At 28.7% G+C, this 23,025-nt stretch overlaps 1 protein-coding gene across 1 annotated transcript in view; it reads left to right on the plus strand.

The window, feature by feature from the left end:
• Window positions 1–23,025, plus strand: part of LOC111618136 (multidrug resistance-associated protein 4-like) — a 55,747-nt gene that overhangs the window by 32,267 nt on the left and 455 nt on the right. The window contains exons 5-10 of the mRNA XM_023359587.1: window positions 7,963–8,052; window positions 12,636–12,799; window positions 16,070–16,195; window positions 16,461–16,710; window positions 20,009–20,119; window positions 21,437–21,523. Coding sequence (XP_023215355.1) covers window positions 7,963–8,052; window positions 12,636–12,799; window positions 16,070–16,195; window positions 16,461–16,710; window positions 20,009–20,119; window positions 21,437–21,523 — 828 coding nt within the window. The remainder of the gene's footprint in view (window positions 1–7,962; window positions 8,053–12,635; window positions 12,800–16,069; window positions 16,196–16,460; window positions 16,711–20,008; window positions 20,120–21,436; window positions 21,524–23,025) is intronic.

Below are 23,025 nucleotides of genomic sequence, written 5' to 3' on the forward strand. Positions count from 1 at the left end.
CCGCGATCTGTTGTTAAAAAATGGCTGTCTTCTCAAGTAACTTATACGCTTCATAAACCTGTAAGAATTAAATATTCGCGACGAAAAACTATAAGTTTTTATCCTAACGACTTATGGCAAGCTGATTTAGTTGTATTAAAACAATTTTCTAGATTTAATAATGGAATAAAGTATTTACTAACTGTAATCGATGTATTTACTAAGTATTGTTATGTTGTACCGATAAAAGATAAAAAACCCCAATCGGTTTTTAAAGCTTTTCAAATGATTTTTAAAAAAAGAAACATTCCGAAAAATTTACAAACTGATAAGGGGAAAGAATTTTATAATAAATTAGTAAAAAATCTTTTTAAAAAATTTAAAATTAATCATTATTCGATTCATTCCAATACAAAAGCTGCTGTCGTTAAAAGATTAAATAAAACTTTGCGAAAAATAAAATATATAGATTATTTACTTATCGTAATTCTTATAAATATATCGATAAATTATCAGATATTGTGAAATGTTATAATAATAGTTTTCATAGAAGTATCGGTATGTCGCCGTCGGAAGTTACACCTTTGCATCACAGCTCTATTTTCGAAAATTTGTACGGTATATAAAAACGGAATACGATTAAATTTAATATTGGCAACCTCGTTCGAATTTCAAAAATACGTAAAACATTTAGTCGAGGATACCTACCGGGTTGGACGGAAGAAATATTTATTATTTACGATCGTTTCTCGCCTCATCCTCTGACATATATATTGAAAGATTTAAATAACGAGATTTTGGAAGGAAGATTTTATACAGAAGAATTACCAGAAGGTAACAAGATGATGCAGTCAGACTTTTTCGTGACTCTGATAAGCAACGCCAGCATGGAGTTATTTCCCGTAAATAAGCAGTCTCATTTCACCGTGAAAATGAGTCCACCTATTGATTTATGCGAGAAATGGGTAGTATGTTTGAGCGAGGTTATTATTCCTAGAAATTGGTTCAACATATCAAATCATAATAACGATTATACTATTACTAGGCATAAAATTAGAAGAGAAAAAATAACCAATGTAACATATGTGATTCCATTAACTACAGACGACGTAAATGAAAAAGGGACGATTTTCGATTGGATAAACAAGAATATAGTTTCGTTAACAGGATCTAAGTTGGTAGAATTTGTTTTAGACAAGGATTATAAAAACGTAAAACTAAATTTGGAAGAGGGATTCGAGTTGCATATTTCAAAGAAAAAGCTCATAAGCTACTTTATTTTTTAAATTTACCGAACCAAGATATTACATTTAAACAACAGAGTTCGGGTTTAATATTGCGAGGAGCGAATAAGGAATATCTATCAAATTTTAGATTTTACAATGATCAGTTTATAACTTTAATAGAAAGAAATAAAAAACTTGTCGAGGAAATCGACGTAGAGGAAAAAATTTTTATTCCAATAGGATTATATTACTTTGTTGAAAAATTTCTCGGAATTTTTAAATATGTTAAAGTAGCATTACTACCTAATAAGAAAATCGTATTAAAAGTTTATAAAAATATAACGATTGAATTTGAAAACGAATTAAAGGATTTGTTAGGATTTAAAAAATGCAAATTTTCCGAAGGTGAATATGTGAGCGACTATCCCATCAGATTATCTGCTGGAATTTCAGAAATTTTTATTTATTCGAATATCGTTGCTTCTCATCATGTCAGGGATATAACTGCTCTACTTTTAAGAGTTATGCCTGTAATGGAAGAAAAGTCAGATGAAATAGTTAGAGTCTACCAATCACCTCTATACCTTCCTTTACGACGTAATTATGTAGATACAATTGAAATTGAGCTGAGAACTGCTAGTGGAAAAGAAATTGTCTTTTTTGGAGATAAGGCATTATTAGTTTTATCCTTTAAACATATATAAATATTGGTATATATTATTTATTAATGTTAGTTCGTCTTTGTGAAGTAGAAAATAAAGCTCGATCCCCGAAATTGTATAGATTATTACTGCAATCAACAGGAGGAACGATACTGAAACACAGGTTTTTATTATTTACATGACAATATGGAAGAGGGAGTTATTTTGTTGGACCGCAAATACAGAGAGGATACGGATTTTTCGGGGATTTATTTCGTAAATCTATTCATATTCTTAGTAAAGTAGGAAAGTATCTTGGGGGTTAAGCTTTAAAATTTGCATCAAATGTCGGATCAGATGTAATTGGAGGGAAGTCGTTTAAAGAATCTACAAAAAATCGTTTTAAAGATGTACGATCTGAAATTAAGGAAGACATGCTTAAAAAAGTGCAGACAGGATTAGGTATAAAAAGAAAACGATTGAAAAGGTTAACTCAGTCGCAAAAGAAAAGACACAAAACTTAACAATATTTTTGGTAATTAAGAAGAAATTCTGTCATTCGAAAAAAATAATGGTTTAAAAATTCAAGTATTTGGATATGAAAAAAAAATAATTTATCCTATTTATATAAGTAAATATCAGTTCGAAAAAGGAATTTATTTGTTATTATATAAATCCCATTATTTTCTAATTAGAAACTTTAACAGACGATTGTCAGAAAAATCAAGAATATGAAAATTTTGTAAATGCTGTCTTATAGGCTTTTAAAGAAGCCATACTTTAAACGAGCATGTGAAAATATATTCTAATTATCAATATCAGAAAGTTTATATCCTGACTGGAGAAAGAGCAGTTGCTAAATTTACTAATTATGATAAGCAATTATATCACCCGATAGTAATTTATTCTCATTTTGAATCGATTCTAAAAGAAGTTGGTGTAAACTTTGTAGATCTAAATTCTAGTTTCACTAAAACTATTCAGATTCATAAACCTATATGTCATTCTGTCGTTATTATAAAAAATGATAATAATTTATTATATTTCAATTTTTATTGTGGTAAAGATGCTGTTAAGCATTTTTTATTTGATATCCAGAGTCAATTAAATATTTTATTAATTAAAATTAATAGTTATGTAGAAATGAATGTAGATACTATTCCCAATAATTACAAACATCAGTGTCATATATGTAAGAAGGGGTTTAATTATGATGATATCAGAGTAAGAGATCACAATCACTTAACAGATGATTATCGCGGGATAGCTAATAACAATTGTAATTTAAATTATAGATTCAAAAAATTTATTCCTATTATACTACATAATTTTACACGTTATGTCTCCCATCTGATTTTCAAAAATATTCCTCCTAAACTGTTTTCCAGAATTCAGATTATCCCAGTAAATTCGAAAAAATTTAGAACGTTTACTTTAGATCATTTCAAATTTATAGATAGTTATCAATTTTTAAACTCCTCGCTAACTACTTTAACAGAAAATTTAAAAAATGCAAATTATAATTTTTCTATTTTTAATCAATTTTTCTATAATAACAGAAATAACAATTTATTAAAAAGAAAAGGAATTTTCCTGTATTTTTATTTTAAAAATGAGGATATTTTATACGAGAAATGTCTACCCGCGCAAAAATATTTTTATAACGAATTATCTGGAGAAAATATTAGCAATGATGATTATAATCATGCAAAATTGGTTTGGAAAAAATTTCGTTGTAAAAATTTTAAACAATATTTAAAATTATATCAATATGTTGAAACTATTACTAGCTGATATATTCCAAAATTTTAGAAAATTTAGTTTATAATACTATAATTTAAAACCAGTATATTTTATAACAGCTCCAGACTTAACATGGAATTGTGGATTAAAAATGACAAAAATTCAACTCGAATTATTTAAAAATATTAATATTTGTTTATTCATTAATATGTATCTTTTTATTGAACAAGGAATTTGCGGTGGAATTAGCCTAACTAAAAAAGATTCGCGAAAGCAAATAATCCTCTAATTCCAAAAACCTATGATAAAAATCAACGTCATAACTATGTTATTTCGATAGATGCTATTAATCTCTACGGATTTCTGATGAGTTCTTATTTACCTGTAAATAATTTCAGATGGTTATCCGAGGATGAGATAAATGCTTTAGACATTTGTAATATTCCTGATAAGAATAATATAGGCTATATTTTAGAAGTTGATTTAAATTATCCACCAAATGTTCATTCTTGCCATAACGACTTGCCATTAGCTCCTGATCACACCAGTATTCCATTTAATTTATTATCAAATTATAAAAAATTGGTATTAACTAAATTAAATTTAAAATATAATAATAATAAAAAGAAATTAATTCCGACTTTGTTTGATAAACAAAATTATGTAATTCATTATAGAAATTTATGATTTTATTTAGAAGAGGGTTTAATATTAACTAAAATTCATCGAGTGCTTGCATTTAATCAAGAACCATGGCTTAGAGATTATGTATTGTTTAATAATAAAAAACGGCAGGAATCAACGAATGATTTCGATAAAAGTTTTTTCAAGTTAATGAACAACAGTTTTTTCGGTAAAACCTGTCAGAATGTGAGAAAGCGTTTAAATTTAAAAACAGCCATGACTGAAAATCAATGTCGAAAGTATTTATCTCACTCAGCTCTCGAAAATTTCCAAATTATTAATGATAATCTCACGATTTTTAAAATGAAAAAAATTAACTTATGTTTGGATAAACCGATTTATATAGGATTTTGTGTATTAGAATTAAGTAAATTGCATATGTATCAAATATTTTATAAAATATTTAAAAATAAATATGGTGAAAATGTGAATTTGTTATATACAGATACTGATTCACTAACACTTCAAATTTATACGAATAATTTATATAACGACTTTAAATCATTTCCAGATATTTTTGATTTCAGCAACTACCCTAACACGCATGAATTATTTGATGTAACAAATAAAAATAAGCTTGGATAATTTAAAGACGAGACCGCGTCTAAACCTATAATAGAATTCTGTTCATTAAAACCGAAAATGTATTCGTATATTTTCAATAATCAAAATAAAAAAACAGCTAAAGGAATTAAAAAATCTGTCGTTAAAACTTTTAACCAGAAGAAATATAAAGAAGTTCTTTTTAATACGGAGCTATTAAGACATCAGCAGTATGGTATTAAAAGTAAAAACCATTTTGTAACAACATATCTTCAGAATAAAATATCACTCTCCCCGTTTTACGACAAAAAATTTATTTCTGATAACGGTATAGAAGTGATATCGTGCGGACATTATACTTTTCATATTTAAATTCTTCCAGATTCTCTGATATCATCTCCCCCCCAATACGGTTACATATTATTGTACAAGAGGAAACGAAATTCAAAAACTTGTTTAATACATGGTGTTTCGAGTAAAACATATCGTTTGCTTAAAACAAGCTGTAAATAAAGCTGGATTATTTAAATTATCAAATAATAAGAAATATGTTTGTAAATTTTTTGTATTGACTAACCAGATAATGATGATGTTATGTAATAATAATTTTATAAAATATGGTTGTTTTTACTGTAATCCTACTTTTTAAAAAAATGTTGTAACCAATTACATTGCTTATTTATATAAAAAGTAAAACTATATCCTAATACCGAGTTTTTTTTATAGAATTCAAACATATTACACCACTCGAATGGGAAAAGTTTTCGAGTTTACCGATAGACGAAAATAATATTAAACGTTTTAAAAACTATATTAAATGGGAGATTATAAGCCAAAAAACTGATTTAAGCCGAGACTTCATTTCCGAATTCGCTGATAATTTATACTGAGAACTAATATAGTGAAATTATATATTTACTACTACGTTTATCGAAAAACATATTAAACACGCTAAATGAAATATAATTTCTGAACACTAAATATTACACAAGAATTCATGGATAAGATTTTGGACTATCTTAATTGGAATAAAATAGCAAAATTTTAACTTCTTTCTGATAATTTTATTAAGAAATATATTGATAAATTAAATATGAGAATAGTTTTAAAATATAAGCTATTAAATACCGATACTCTGCGGGAATTACAAAATTTTCTCCACTAGGATTTGGTTTCTCGTTATCAAATACTGAACGAAGATTTTATTCTCGATTTTAAATACCATCTTTTCTGGTGTTATATTATTAAATATCAGAAACTAGATCATAAATATATCGCTGAAAACTCTCACAGTTTGTTAGTCTACATACTTCAGGATATTTGTAACATTGTTGATGATATAATGGAAAAATTAAATAAATTCGATGAAGAAGAAGAAGATTAAAATTTGTAACATATCGATTTTTTAAAGAAATAAAAAAAGTTAAAAGAGTGAATTGTTTTTTAAAAAAAAATCTAGAAATTAATTGTACTATCTACAAAATCGGAATTATATATCACGATAAAGAAAAACAAAAACGTAAGTTCTGAACAAAATATTGAATAGATGATGGAATGCAGTTTACTTCGAGAGGCCAGTTTTAAGTAAAGAATGCAGTCCAACAACTTACTTTGGGGACCGTTTTAGGGTAAAAGATTTCTCCTAAATAATTCCATTAAGAAAAATATATTATAACAGTTTTTTGTTTTTCTATACTAGCGATATTCGTAACATCATTGATGATATAATGAAAAAACTTAAATAAAATTTGATGAAAATAAAAATTTTATCAATTTAAAAAAAAATAGTTAAATCTTATAAGAACCAATCATATTTTCTTTTTTTGAAAAAACTAGCAACATGTTGTATATTATCTACAGAGATCAGTAAAATTAACAAAATAGGTTTTTTAAAAAAAACGTGGTCTAATAATTCTGTTATTTTAAAAATATATATTTACCATAATTCGTTTGCCTATATCAATCGCATCTTCGTTAGACACTAACACCAAATCATATTTTTTTTAAAAACAAATCGTTTTTTTAAAACTTAAATCGTATATAATCTCCAGATAAAAAAAATATACTTCCATGCTCTGTGTTAGAACTGAGAATGAGGCAAGATGTTCGAAAACATAGAAAGTAGCACGGGGTTTACAGAAGTTACTTCAAGGTATGAATTTTGTATTACAAGAGACGAGTTTCAAATTTTTTTTTAAAAAAAAGTTGTATTATTAAAATTATTATACAAATTAAATATAATCTACACTGTTTCGATATAATTCGAAAAAAAGTTGTAATACAAGGAAAAAAAAATTTAAAAAAAAAAAATATTTTAAATTGTGTTATATATATATTTTTTATTATAATTAATTTTTTATACCCCAACGTGTATCGAATTCATACTACTCATGTAGTTCACTAGAAATATAATGCATTAAATTACTTTTAACGTGATACACCTGTACTTTTTTATATAAACCATCTTCTTAAAATATTGAGTCTTTATAATCTTTCGTTTCTCTGTCTCATCTTATACAATAGTTACAGGTTAAAAAACTGTTGCCTTATCACCGTAAATATTTTCGAAATTTCTAAAGTAATTTTTCGTGATTTTCTTCATTTATTTAACGTTCTTTTCAAATAAATTTTTTTACGTAATTCACTGCTCTCACGTTAGTAATTAGCTGTAAAATGACCATTTTCTTCTTAAAAAGCAAATGCTTTCTATGTCGAAGAACTAAAGACAGAAAATATACAAAATCTTGTATTAAGTGCCTGAAATTTGCTGTAGATATACAAGGAATGAGAAACAAATTAGTTAGAAAATGTACTGATTGCAATTTATTTAGTTTTATAACAATTTTTTAACAATAAAAATTGTTTTAAGTTTGAAAAGTTGAGTTATTTTAAAAATCCAAATTTATAGAAACAAATATCTTAATAAAATATATATCAACTTCTAAATTTAATCCATTATTTAAATATATTCTTGCATAATAAAATTAATTTTGTCAAATTGCGTGAGTGAACAAGTATTAGAAAAATCAATTTATTAGTTTTTTTACAGAATTTACTGATAATTATAATTGTATTTTTTAAATTATATATAATATCTTATATAATTTTCAGAAAATATTTATTTTATATGAAACCTTCGTTTGCAGGCAATTAGGTTAAGTTCTTCTTCTCTGGAAAAATCAAATGTGGGACAAATGGTAAATCTTCTAGCAAATGATGTTGGCAAATTCCAGAATGTAAGTTGAAAATAATTTTCTAAACAATAATACATTTAATGTTCATTCGTAAACCGATATATTTTGTGTATATATTATAATGGCTGAATCAGTATTAACAACTTTAGAATAATAAATAAAGGTAATTCTGACAAGAGGAAAGCGCAATGAAGCATGGCTTTAGTCGGATCTCTTTTAAAGCAACAATGATCATTTCAAAATGAAATTCAATAGAAACAGTTTGTAAGAATTATCTTCTATGTAAACGAGAAATCGGTTTGATGACAATCATGCTTTGATGCGCTTTACTCATATAATCAGATAATATAATATTTTTACTGTATTAATGTTTTTATGTGGCTTTATTTATTAACAGAAGAATAAAATATTTTATTTGATGCATGATTCAATAAGAAATTTCTGTATAACGTACTTTTCAGAATCGTTCGTATTCAGTGTTCTATTTTTTTAGTCTTAATTTAAATTTATTCTCTTAGATTATGGCAAATCAAAAGTCAGAATTATTGGAAAATGCAGGCTTTCCGTATATTTTTCTACTTTTTCGCTAAATTCCTAACTTGTATTGTTTTCGAATATTGCAGACTATATAGTGGATACTGCTGTTAGTCTCAGAATTAGGTATGCCTTATTTAGTCTAAAGATAATTCCATGTATCTATAGCTGCTCAGGTTGATTGTAAAACCTGCAGAAACCTTAGTGTGCTGGAATGATTTATGCAATCATTCCAGCACACTAACATTTTCGACTATCTTTTATTTTTTACATGTATATGGATCTAGTCAAATAAGAGTTCATATAATTGGCAATTTATTATCCTGTACCTAAAATTAAAAAAAATTAATTTGAATGTCAGTTTTTTAAAAAATTATTCTAAAAAAATGATGAAACATCATAGGTTAGATCCAAAGAAGTTAACTGACGATTTTTTGTTTGAACCACATTTTATCAGAGACAAAAACTTCTGAGTGTTATCTTCGTTATTCTTTATTCACTATGCTTTTCAGGTGCAATATTTTGTGTATCTTGCACCTCTCATCAGGTATTACATTTTTATAAATTGGTAGAAATCCAATTACTACATTTATTATCATGGTAAAGTTACAAATTTACAATTTACAACAATTATTACATTTTTCGTTATTTGAATATATTTACATAATTGTGGACTACCCTGTTATATGTTTAGACATACAGCTACGCGGTGTTGATGTTGTATCCCCTTAGGCATTTTTTACTGTCTTTCATTCTTTCCATTTTCCTTGCTCTTTGGCCCCCTCCCCTTTCCTCCAAAACGTTGTCAACTTCTATGTCATTATTTAGGTTTATGGTTTTGTTTTTATTAACAATTGCGAAGTTCTCTTTGAATTTTTGTACATATTTGTTTTTTCCCTGTGGATTGTTTTTACACTTTTTTCATTGATTGTGAATCCAAATTTGTCACAGTGATCTATCCATGGTGACTGGTGATAATTAAGTCTAATTGCTGCTTCACGTTCTTTTATTCTGGTTCTAAGTTGCCTACCTGTTTTGTCAATGTATATTGCTAGATTTTTACATGTACATTTTATCTCGTGTATGAAATTTGTTTGGTTTAGTATTTCGTTATTTTTAATCTTATTGGTATTAATATTGTTTTTAATTTTATTTTTTAATTTGGCTGCTAGTGTAACATCATGCATTCTGAAAACTTTTCTATATATTTTTAAATGGTTTCCTTAATATAGGGGAATTACGTATATGTAGTATTCTCGTTTTTATATTTAACATTGAATCTGTTTTTTATGTATGCAGTTGTCCACTTTCTTTAGAAATCTATTTGGATAGTCGTTCAAGATAAAGGTTTTTATTAACTTATTTATTGCTCTTCTTCTTCTTCTGCCTTAGATGTTCTGTTTTATATGTTTGAATGTGCTGTTATAAAAGTATTTATTTTTATTGTTATAGTACTATACGATTTATAATTAAGAATTTTATTTACATTGCTGCGTTTTTTGTAAGGTTTTATATTGAGTGTTTTTTTCCCGGTATAGAGTAATGTCTAGATAATTAATTTCATTTTTATTATCTACTACACTTCCATTAAACTTCAGTATGGTGAATACAATTTTTGAGATAAGGTGTAGGAAAAAGAAAATTGAACTTCCTTTGGTTGGTAACTGTGTTACAGCGGTTTTCTTTTAAGTTTAAAGAAACTTTTTCTTTTATAAGATATTTTTATTAAATTTAAGGATATACACAATTTCAACACTGTGCACTGGAACTACTACACTCAGGCTCTAGGATTAATAACAAATAACCGTTTAATAACTTCAAAGAGAAAGGTTACAGGTTACATATCAGGATTAACCTACATATTTAACTGAGTGGTCGCGATAAAAAGAGAGTTTATATAATGTTCGCGTGGAGATAAATATCTTTTTTAACAGATGTCCTGGTCAGTCTGGTGTAGAATCGTAAAGAAAAGGTAATAGTTTGTCTTAATTAATTTCATGTTAAAAATAGCAGAATTGAAAGAACTTTTTTATTTTTTCACACAGCTTTGTTAACTGTACTGTTAGGTCATCTCTTAAAACTGTACACTTTAGAGAAATTGAACTCTGTGGCCTAATTTTTTCCAAGAAACCATAAAAACGATCGCAGTTCATTGCAGACATGTTGAAAATGCATTATGAAGATTGCATAAATTATTCCATCTGACCATTGTGAAAAATACTGAAAGAGAGGCGAACGGCTATGAGATAAGTAGCGACCTGGCTGCAAGCACGGAAAGATACAGAAAACGTCACAAATCAATGTTTGCAAACTTTAATTAAAAGCATGTTACAATTCTGATATATTTCCCACTGGTACCCACTGTTTGGCTCAAAAGAAAGAATTACCGGAATATTTTAATATTGTAAAACATAAAATACAACATAAACTTAAATACAGGTATCTGTCATATAACATGGTAGTTACGTTCCGAAAAGCTCTTGTGTTACATGTATCCATGCTATAAAAAATAAAGTACTAATATAAAACTAGGGTTAGCATCCAATAGTTAACAAAAGTATGCTATTGTGAGAATTCGGGCTAGTTTTTATTTCGACGATCTTAATTAATATTTTATAATTTTTGCTCCAAGACGAGAGAAAATTATTTCATTTTAACAAATTCAACGAAAGAAATGTTTTTTGTTGAATTTTTCCTGTAACATATCTTACAGATAACACTTCTTTCACAGGTGTCAAATAATCAGATAAAACTATTCATCAGAGGAAATGTAAAAAAAGAAAAATCTTTCGCTGTATTGTTTATCTATCAAACATTTTATTCTGTCAACTATTGGCTTATCGAGGAACACTTGTCTTGTACAAATGTGGGTGCTTTATTTTTTTTGTAATTTGTGACCGTTTTAGACTAGCGATGCCACGAAACGGAATTCGCTGCAAGTCCAGAAGGGATTTTTCGAGAAAACGACTTTACAGAAAAACGTTGATATTTTTAGTACTATCAGAGAAAATTATTTTAAAAGAACAAAATAAATTCTAAAGTTAAATTTAGATTTTGCTTTTTATTTAAATATTTTAGATACTTTTCATTGCAGAGGTATCCATGCTCACTGTAATTTTTACACTGATGAAACAGTGAAAATAAACGTCAGAAAATGAAAAAAACGCAGATACAAAATATACAGTAATACTTACCCCATTTAGAATAATTATAACTTATATAAGTTTTTAGAAAAAGTTAAATTAAAAAATTTGCTATTTTCAGTATAATACAAGATTTTGGTAAAGGTACTGTCATTGACAGAAATACCATTATTCTATCTATACTAATATTATAAAGATGTAATGTATGTATGTAAGTATGTAAGTTTCTTTGCAGCAGGTAATCTCCAAAACTACTCATCCGATTTCAAAAATTTTTTCACCAATATTTAGAATCGAACCTCAGAGTGGACATAGGCTGTATATTATTTTGATAAACATTCATATAAATTAAAAAAATATAATCTAGGTTAAGGCTTTTATGTCCAACAGATGGCGCTACAAGTACGACGCCCTAAGTTCGCTTTTCTGTGAGGCATTATGCTCTTCTGTGAAAATGAACTAAACGAGATCATCTTCTATCTATCTATAGAAATAAAAATGTAATGTTCGTTTCTTCCTACCGATTTCTTTAACATTTTGATACAATGCTGCATTTGAATACGCACTTGTTTTTATATAATATATGTGTCGAAATTCCCTCCACTGAAGGGAGATGGTTAGGATAAAGGCTTATGGTAAAGAACTCTGCTTCTATTATACTATTTTAGATGCGTTTCTTTGCGTTTTTGATTGTGTTTTAATAAGGTACGTCAAAAGAATGTACACTAAAAATAAAATTTTTCCAAAAAATTTTCTCCCACGGGGGAAGTGTTATACATTTATAATAGATACATTTTGAGCCACAACAACGCGTGGCGGGGTCTGCTAGTTTAAAAATAGAACTAGTTATTTCATACTTAATTAATATGCTCATGATTTATTTCTGATCTCCAAAATGATTATTTTAAATTTAAGTTAATCTTAATCAAATTATTACATTTATTACAGAAAGTTTACTCCGTTGCATATATATTTACATCGCCTTTCTTCATCATTTTTTCGATACTGATGTTATGGCAATATTATGGATGGACTATTTTAATGGGATATCTGGTAGTATTTCTCTTCGTTCCTATACAATTTGCTTTGAGTAAACTATATTCAAAATTGAGGTAATTATTTTTCTAAATTATATAATTCTAAAGTAGCCGTAAATAAAATGAAGAAATCATTCTGTATATAATAGTCATTAGTTAATGAGGGTGAAATAGATGTATTTAAAATCGATAAAATGTTAAATATTTATTGATATATATGCTATATTACCTGATATTGGAAATTGTAATATGGCTAAGGTTAAGCATTCTGATCTTAAGGCCCTAAATTTCACGTATATAGAATGACATTGACCTTGCTGAAAAAATGTTGAATTCCGTGAATGTTTATCTGATTTCTGAACTTCATTAGCATATCTTTTATATAGTACAATGTAATTCACAGGACATTTTTCTCTAACCTTTGTAAGATTAACTCACACTAGTTTAAGAGAGAACCCACGATGCGCATTCTTTTACGTAATTACGAAGACAAAATAAAAAAAAAACGGATGAACAGGAAAGATTCTATAGAATTAGTAAGAAATGTATAGGATATCGAATGAAAAACATCATAAGAAAAGATATGATCATAAGACCATAAGAACATAAGAAAAGATATATCTGCGATACAGATAGAAACTTTGCAGATAACAGATAAATGCTTAAACGTTAGAAGGTGAAGATTGTTAACGTTTAAAACTAAAATTACAGTGTGATGAGTAATTTATTTATTTATATTTTTTGAAATTTGTTTATTTAGTTACAACTATTTGTTTTCGAAACGCGTGCATTTAATTTCAATTAATAGTACGTTCTTAGATTTGTTTGAAAATTTTTTTTAATGTTCAAAAACGTTCGTAAAAGATTAAGTTTTTTCTCAGCAAATAAGTTGTTGTTTAATTTGCAGTTTTCGTGCTGAGTATGAATACCAGGATAAAAAAAAACATAAATTAAAACTATGTAACATAGAAAAACTTTAAAAGGCAATACAACTGTTTCTTCTTACTTAAATTACAATGCCGGTCGTGTATTTAATAATAAATCACACACACCTGATTTGTATTTGCCGAGTTATTTTCTTTATGCAAACGTTTTTGGCCAATTTGTGTAGGCCATCTTCAGGCTTTAACGTTGTTCGTTCCAATGGAACCAATACTTCGAAATTCTTTTGAATTTGAACTTTTAGCAAGGTATGTGTATAATAAATAGTTATGAATAATATCAAAAACTTGTTGCAACTTAACAATAACATGAAAAACGTAAATTAAAATAAATATATGATAAAATGTAATCGAAAATCGCGTTTGAATTTAACAATGAAAAAAAACAACAACAAAAAACAAAACAAAAATTATAACAACTTTCACTGAGTTTGAACTACTAAATCCTAAAAACTCCAGACCATAAAACTGTTTATGGATTATTAAAACCCATACCTCGGCAAATACAAATCAGGTTTGTGTGGTTTATTATTAAATAGCTGGTATTGCTGAGAAGGTAGATAAATAGCCCGTTGTGTATATTAAAATACGTTTCGTTGTTTAGTTTTATTTTTTTTATTAATTTTTTAGACTTGTAAAATAATATAATAAGCATGGTTCGGGCTTCATAGCGCCAAAATCGCTGCTTAGTGCTATTTTTATTAAAATGGCGATAAAAATATAATACTGGCGATAGTACGTGACGATAAAATTCCGAGTTTGTTTCTATCGACATTTAGCGTAAATCTGAATCACTAATTATACTTCAAGAAAAGCAGGAAATACTCGAGCTTCCGTACAATGGGAATCTTGTGCATTATACACCTAGCGATTTCACGGCGTCACTGAGCAAGTTCTGGCAGTAAAGTATGATGTGACGTTGAAAACCGAACATAGTTTTGTACAATGCAACCCATTCCAGAGTAAAGATTATTTATCGACTAACAGAAAGTTTGGAAAAATTTTTGGGATGAGTTTTTTCATTTCGATGTCTTTCAGTAGACTAAAACAAAATTTTTGACATCACAGAACCTTTGTAACGACTTGGTGAATTTATTGACACTTGGCAAATAATTTTATCATCCACTTTTAATCCATACAGATACGCGTTTCGTCCATTCGCCCCTCTTCAGTCTGTTAAATAGATAGGTTGTATCTTGTGTATACAGGCACCTTTAGTACTTCCCACTCCTCTTCCCTTCCCTCCTGACTTGACAACCTTCTCTCCATGCCTATTAAACTTGTAACGTCTCCCAAAATGCCGCACACAGCCTCGCCTGCGCCTGTATAAACATTCTATTTTAATAGTTGTAACAAGTATTTATGAATTTCAATGCTTAGATTCATTGAACCAAACAAAACAACAAGAATAAGACAAAGTTTCGACAATTAAACAAAAAAAAATCACAAAACCTGTGAAATACTATTTAAACATTGCGATAAAATGTGGTATTAGAAATTATTTATTAAAAAATTATTTTAAAATATTTGTATTGCTAACGAGGGGCTGTCGTTACAAGCGAATAAGCTTCAGACGTTAGTGAAAATGGACAAAAAAGACAGGTGGTATGAGAATGGCGTAGCGTAGTCGCATTGTTTTGTTCTTTAAATTGTTAATATTATCATCAATATTCTTACGCGCTCATGTTCGTTACACTTCCAGTATCGCTTTACCACTGTATTTGAAAATAAGCACGTAGAAAAAACTGTTTGGTTTAAGGCTACGTGCTCATCAAGTTCCCTTCGAATCGAAGACACGAACTACTAACCTCTCCTTGTAAGTGACAGTTTGCTTTCCGGACGCCAAACTGATAAGGCTATAAGCATCTGCATCAATCAGGAAAAAAAAATTGGTGACAATAAACAATTTAAAATGGCGAGAAACATTTAAGACTAGCGATACTGAAGCGATAGTTTTAAATTTTTTAGACCCATCCCTGCTTGAATATTAGTTCTGAAATTTGTACAATATGATTATTTTTCGTGTATGAGATACTGCAATACAAAACATATTTCTTTTCTATTTTTCACTCTGCTCTTCAATCGAAGAATTACGATTTAAACGGTTCTATTTTCGGCAGGAAGTAAATAAATTCAATAAAATAAACAAGTTCTTAGAAATTATAAAAACATCGATAAAGCTTTTACTTATATAAATTTAAATACGTGAAATAATCTCTGTAAGTTCCATATAGTATAAAAAGGGATTCAAGTAGCATAAACGACTCTTTTGTTTTAATTAATACTTGATAAATGAATGTCTAACTTTTAATATAAGATTATTATTAAATATAATCTATTCGTTCAGATTTTAGTTTTATACAATTTTCGAGAATATATGTTTATAAATTCAATTACATAATAGATTACAAGCAGCTATTTTGGCAGACGAAAGATTGAATTTGTTGAACGAGATGATTGCTGATATGAAATTAATTAAAATGTACACCTGGGAATTGCCATATGCTGCATTAATAGAAAAAATCAGGCTGTAAGTACAATTAAATGTAGTAAAACCTGTGTAAAACGGAATCTAAATTAAACATGATTCAAAAAATAAAAAAATTTCTGAAAAGCACGTATAAAAAAACACATTGTTCGAAATATAAATTTGACAAATTATATAAAAATATTGAACAACATTCGATTCCGGTTTGCACAGATTTTAATATATTTTCTATATTCTAATGTGTTAATCTTTAAATAAATATTTTCAGAGTTCTGTGATTACTATTTTTTAATTGTTTATATTTTAGGAAAGAAATGAAATCAATTCGAATGTTCTTATATGTAAGTGGAATATCATACATATGTGCATATCCAATATCAAAATTATTTACTCTTCTGTCATTTGTCGCAATTTTTTTAAATGGAGGAGAATTAAATGCCAAAATTGTGTTCGTCACAATGCTTTATTCCGTGTACATTTTCAACATCATTATTAGTATATTTTCTCAGGCAATGGGTTTTGTTGCAGAAATATTGGTTTCATTGAAAAGGATACAGGTAATAAACAGTTTCATATCTATTCCTTTGAATTTTAACTACTGCAATACTAGTTTAAAAATTATTCGAGAATGACAATATTTAATTAGTAATATTATTTTAATTGAAAATATCAAATGTTGACACCTGTCAATAACAAAATTTGAATAACTCCGAAACTTAAGCAGGAAAAGTCTACTGAATAGACAACATTTTGTGGTAAATTATATAATAATCTGAAATCTTTTCCACGCGAACATAGTAAGGTTTTAGATACGAAGATTTAATTTAGCCTGAATAATGCCTGAAATTAAAGTTCCACTTATAAATTAAATCGTTTTATCTTCGATTTTCACCATATATTGTAGAAAACTGTATTCTGAGAATGAGTTCGAAATTCCTCACATTAACGAATGTCACATTGAGATAACATTATGATCGATATAAGTTTTCATGAGTAGAAGTCTTTGCTGTAATTAGTTATGGTTGAAATTGAATACTTTTAAGAATTAATAATTTTCAAGATTCGAATAAGTTTCTAAAAACTGAATTTTCATAAATAAGCAAGAAATAAAATTAGTTGAATACAATGAAAATAAGGTTACACAGAAATGTCAGCTTGCATTGTATGCAGAAGTTTGTAACTAAGCAACACGCAATATTTAAGAAAATTCACGAAAATTATTCGAAACATTAGATCAGAATATATTTATATTACTATCACTGCTATGCGATTAGAATTTCTCGCCTGAAGACTCGCCTGAAAACGTTCCTGTCATCTGTTGAAGGCATTGCAGTAGCTATGCTTGGGCTTGCGCTGCTTTTGCCACCGGTAACCAAAGGAGACTGTAGCTTATTTTCGAACGTGAGCCTCTGCCTAACGCAAATCATGTTAATACCGGCAACGTCTGAACCGATATCACACTTACATCTTACGATGATAAATATTTTCAAAAAATGTAAGTGTGGTCACTCTTAGATTTAATACACTACATATACCTTACTGGCATGGGTATTCCTACCAGTCGCTTGTGCTGCAGCCTGTATTCCTCTATGGCAGTGGTTCTTAACCTTTTTTGGTGCGTTTCGATAGCTAGAAGGGGGCTGGAGATATGGGGCTTAAAGTGGTTGACTTTGAAGATTTTCTATTTCGATTTTTAAAATGTTAGAACCGTTTTAAATTCGAATTTGTATTCGAATTCTAATTTAATTCGAATCTGTTCGATTATAGAACGATTGTAAACCTTCCAGAAAATTCATCAAATTGAAAATAGTTCGTTTGACTGGAAGTAAAAATTCTCTAATTAGTCTGGAAATGGGAGACCTAATTCTTGCATATGTGGTTGAAAATGGTCGGCTTTGAAGATGTATAACAATGGAAGTGTCAACAATGGAGTGTTAACAGTGGAAGTGTTAACAATGGAAATGTTGAGCAACAAAGAAAGTGTTAATATAAAGCGGCATGCAGGATTTACAGTCGGTTTTTTGCGTTTTTGCGTGTCCTTGCAGCTAGATTCTAGATTACTATAGATTCTAAAAAACTATATTACATACAAATAAAAACTCAGCGAAGCGGGTCCTTGCAGCTAGTATGATTATAAAAGGATAATTTCTGCTCGATGATCTGGGATTTAATTAGATTTTCGATTGGACTTTGTCTAAGACAGTTTTAATGGTGATCTTTGCTGTACATGGGATGCGAAAAAGCGGTCTTGAACACCACATTTGTTCCTTCATTAGCTTTTTATAAATGCATGTTCTGATCCCGCTATGCATAATACAAATAATGCACCGACACCACAGATCGAAATCGTCTATCTTTCTTTTGTCCTCTTTTGTAGAGTGCACGTTATTCAGTCATATATGGCCATAGGAAAAATAATCGTGTTAACTTATTTGCATTTAATTTGGAAGGAGATGTCTTTGCTCTTTTAAAAGCTGTTTATGCTTATCATTGAGGTTTATCCAAAAGCTATACAAGACTGATTTCAGGACTGAAATCGTCGTTATGTTTGATTTTGGAGCAGAGGAATACAGATTTTTTCACTACCTCGATTTATTCAGTGATGGTCATAATTTTGACTTTCCCATTATTTCTAGTTATTATTATTGTGGTTTTCTTGTAGGTAAGAAACAGCTACCTTTGTACTTTAATGCTTGACTTTCAGTAGCAACTGCTTTAGATTTCCCTAACTTTCCTGTCAGCAGCGTAAAATTGGTGTTAGTATGACAGAAGCAATTTTACAATACAGTCGACCCCCCTATAACGTACGTTCCTATAACGACAATTCCTATAACGTAGCGAAAAAATTGTAGAAACTTTCGTATAACGTACCTCCTATAACGTCGTTTCGCGAGAAGATTGATAGAGTCTGGACCAATAGTGGATGAGCAGCCGAACTACTTACCTCTGACCATGCGCCACGCTACGGAGCGGCTAAATTGAGTTTGCTATCGTCTGTTTAGTATTATATATAAATTATATATAAATTAGGTACTGTACATATAATTATATATTAATTATATATAAATTAGGTACTGTATATATAATTATATATTAACTTAATTTATTGTAACTTTATTATAATTATATATATGCTTTCTGCCGCCTGGCAACACGCTACGGAGATTTTAGGCTAGTAAGTTGAGTTTATTATCGTCTGTACAGTATGTAAATTAGGTACCGTAAGTCTAATACAGCACTAATTTTATACATTTCTTGTGAAAGAAACACTTCTTATTCAACGGCCATAAAAATTATTTATATTAATGATGTCTCCAAAGGTCAAGTTATCTTTCTGCGATAAATTATTTATCAGATATCGCGGCCGCCGTTTCGTGTGCTGTTCCGCGACGAAGACAAGCTTTGAACAACGGGCGTAGTCGAACGGTACACACTCGGTAAGTAATCCTATAATTTTTTGTTTATAGCATAGTTTATACGGATTACTCCCAAAAAATTATACGTGTTTTGGAAATGTTGAGTCGAATTAGTCTAGAATCGGTTAATTTTATAGAAGAAAACCTTTCGAACAGCCTTAGTCCGTAAAGTTCCTACCTATCGGGCTGCGATTGGCTCATGTATTTAATCGTTTCTACAACGTAATTTTCGGTTAGCGTGGAACGTATCTAAGCGTTATAGGGGGGTCTACTGTACAAATTAAGTCAATTTGTGCTGCATTTCTTTGATATAAATTTAGTAAAAGTTGTTTTAAAGTAATTTTAAATCCCAGGAGTCGTAGCTCAGCACGTTAACCGTGTATTTTGTCGTGTACAAACTTTCATTAATATAAACAACATTTTCGAAATTTTAATTTAGGGTTTCCTACTCCTTCATGAAAAAGAGAATAATGCTGTCAAAACTGCAGAAAAAGAAAAAGATAACGTAAATGAAATACGCATGGATAGTCTCAACGCTGCATGGAAAAAAGTAAGACTTGGCTTTAAATTTAAGTTTTACAATGATAACAATAACTTTTGGGATTCGTTTAATTCGATAATGTTAAACTACTGTACACGTATCTTAATAGAAGCATTTTCACGTGAAATGATTCATTGCCGCTGGTTGTTTTGTTTTTTGAATCTATATACTTTTAAATTAATGAAACAGTTAGCGATATCCATTAAGATTTTAACCAAAACAACAGTCATTTTGATTTACCAGTAGTGAATAACACAACAGAATACTGGTAGCTAGTATCGGAATGACACTCGACCGATGAGTTGGACACGTGGAGCTTTTTTGGATATTATTTACATGTGTAACTTCAAAATTGAAAAAGCCTTTATCACAGAAAGTCATTCCAGAAGATATTGGTATGTTTGAAAGTTACTCTTATGTTACTTTCTCATCACATAGAATCATTTCAAGAAAATATTTTTTCTAATACGGATTTTGCTTGTTTTGAAAAATATTTCAAACTACCTTGCATACCAGCTAAAATGCTTGTATTTTATGTTAACAGGTCTTTGTAACGCTATATACTTTTCATTAATTTTTAAACTGTGATAATATTACAAAATACTACATGCGTTACAACTTATGTATAACTATAAAATTTCATGTAATTTGTATTTATATATTTGTAAATATATTGTTGTTTTAAATAAGGATAGACAAAGTTTGCAGAAACTAAATTTAAGTAACTTTAGTAAATTAAACGATGATGCAAATTATAATTGTGATAATTATGTAAGAAATAAATAATATTAGTGAAATTATTCACCAAAATATACCGTAGAATCCTGCACCTATTTGTCCTTTAGATTCGGATATAAATAGGAAGTCCATTTTGAATCTTAATTGCAATACCTGACAAAATAATTCGAATTTCTTTATAGTAGTATTCTCGTTGCCTAGTATTGCGTTATATTACCACAAATTTAAATTTGTTGGGAGGGTCACGTGTCAGAAACAAGTTCAGAGAATGTTGTCATTGAAGGAATTCCTATCACGTGATATTCTCAACTTGTTGGTGTTACAACTCACATAACTCAAAAATACTTCGTTAAACGGTGAGTGAAAAATTTTAGATGATCGACTTCATTTTACAGGTTGTCAGGTTATTAATATTTTACGAGACATTCAATTGACGTACGATATATACTGTACAAATAATTCATTTTAAAAAGAATAAACTAATGAATTTTAAATTTGATAACAACTATCATCATTTAATTATTAAAATATAATTATATTTGATTTATAACGTTTAAGATTAGTTTTGCTTGTTTGTTGTTTTAAAAGGGAACGGAACCAACGTTGAATGGGATATCTTTAAATATGCAACCTGGAGAATTATTACTTGTTGTCGGTCACGTTGGATCAGGAAAGGTAATGTTTTTTTCAATTTATTTTAAATTAATTACATGTTTTGAGATTTAACGACCGTTTGAAAAATTAAAAAAAAACGTAACCATTTATCAGTTTATAATACGAAGACTTCAAATTTTAATATTTGATTTTGTTATTTAAGATATTTTATCCCTTTTCCATTTTAGTTTTATTTGATTTGAATTCATAGACATAGAAAATATATGTTTTGTGTATTTTTCAGGCAAAATGGCAGATATTATATATAACATGTGTGAGAATAAAAAAATCGTCAGATAATTGTTTGTATTTGACTTACTTATCTGGTTGTGTGCATAATTTGTTATAAAATCGTTTATTTTTGCTGTTATGCATTAAAATAAACTGACTGAATGAAAGGAAAATATGATATACAATTTGATTATAGACGTTTATAATTACGTGTTCGAGTCACTGCTCATCTAACATCTCCAACTATATATAAATATTTTTCTAAAAATATATATAAAAGAATTCTTTATTACTTTTTTTCATCATGAAACTGATAAATAATTCCAAATCTACAAGTTATCATTATTGTATATTTTCCAAGAAGTATTGGTTTATAAAAAGTGATTTTATAAATTTTTGCACAAGAACATTGTGCATGTATAACTGAATTTTCTTTATTATTAATTTTTGTACGCCTCTCTACGAAAGTTTATTGTGGATAAAATTTTATTTATTCACGTACCTTTGTTTCCTTATTATACAGTTTACTTCATAAGTATCTACTGGGATAATCTTTCTAGTAGGACTTTATTTTACAAGTTCCCGGTTTTCTACATTGACGAAATTTACTTATAAAAAGAAACAGTGTTTATTTTTCACCTGTTTCACCTGTACACACTCAGCCGATTGCAAAAGAAAAGTTTTCATTAAACGACGTTAGCTGGCTGGACTGCCGTTTAAAATGCGTTGAAAAGTCGACGATCGTCCATTTCTGAACGCTGTCTAAACGAATCACGGCAACAAAATGTTTGCTCTTACTTTTTTCGCTGCTACTCTCCTCTCTCAGGAGTCGTTTATCTAATCATTTCATTCGTTTATGACTCCGAAAATTGGCGACGAACAACGTGTTTAAATCATACTAGAATTTTTCCGAAAAATATTAACGTGTCCTCTAGGACAGCGCTGTCCAACTGGCGGCCGGCGGGCCGTATACGGCCCGCCAAATAATTTTTATGGCCCACGAGTACATTTTACTATGAATAAATTTGTTACTAAATTATTATTATTAATATTAATATTATTTTACTACCGTGTTTCCCCGAAAATAAGACAGTGTCTTATATNAATCACTGACCGAATAAAGAGTGATCACTTCAGAAATACCTTTTCACATGATGACCATGTGATAAGAAACCTTTTTTGTACGATCACCAAGATGCTTCAGCAATAAAATTCCATTAGATGTGCTTTTTCAACGTGTTATCGTAAACTTTTGCGAACGACTGTATATAATCGATAGTGATGGCTTTGGG

The sequence above is a fragment of the Centruroides sculpturatus genome, unplaced genomic scaffold (genome assembly GCF_000671375.1).
Source record: "Centruroides sculpturatus isolate CEXI.00-Female unplaced genomic scaffold, Cexi_2.0 scaffold62, whole genome shotgun sequence".
Classification (NCBI taxonomy): Eukaryota; Metazoa; Arthropoda; class Arachnida; order Scorpiones; family Buthidae; genus Centruroides; species Centruroides sculpturatus.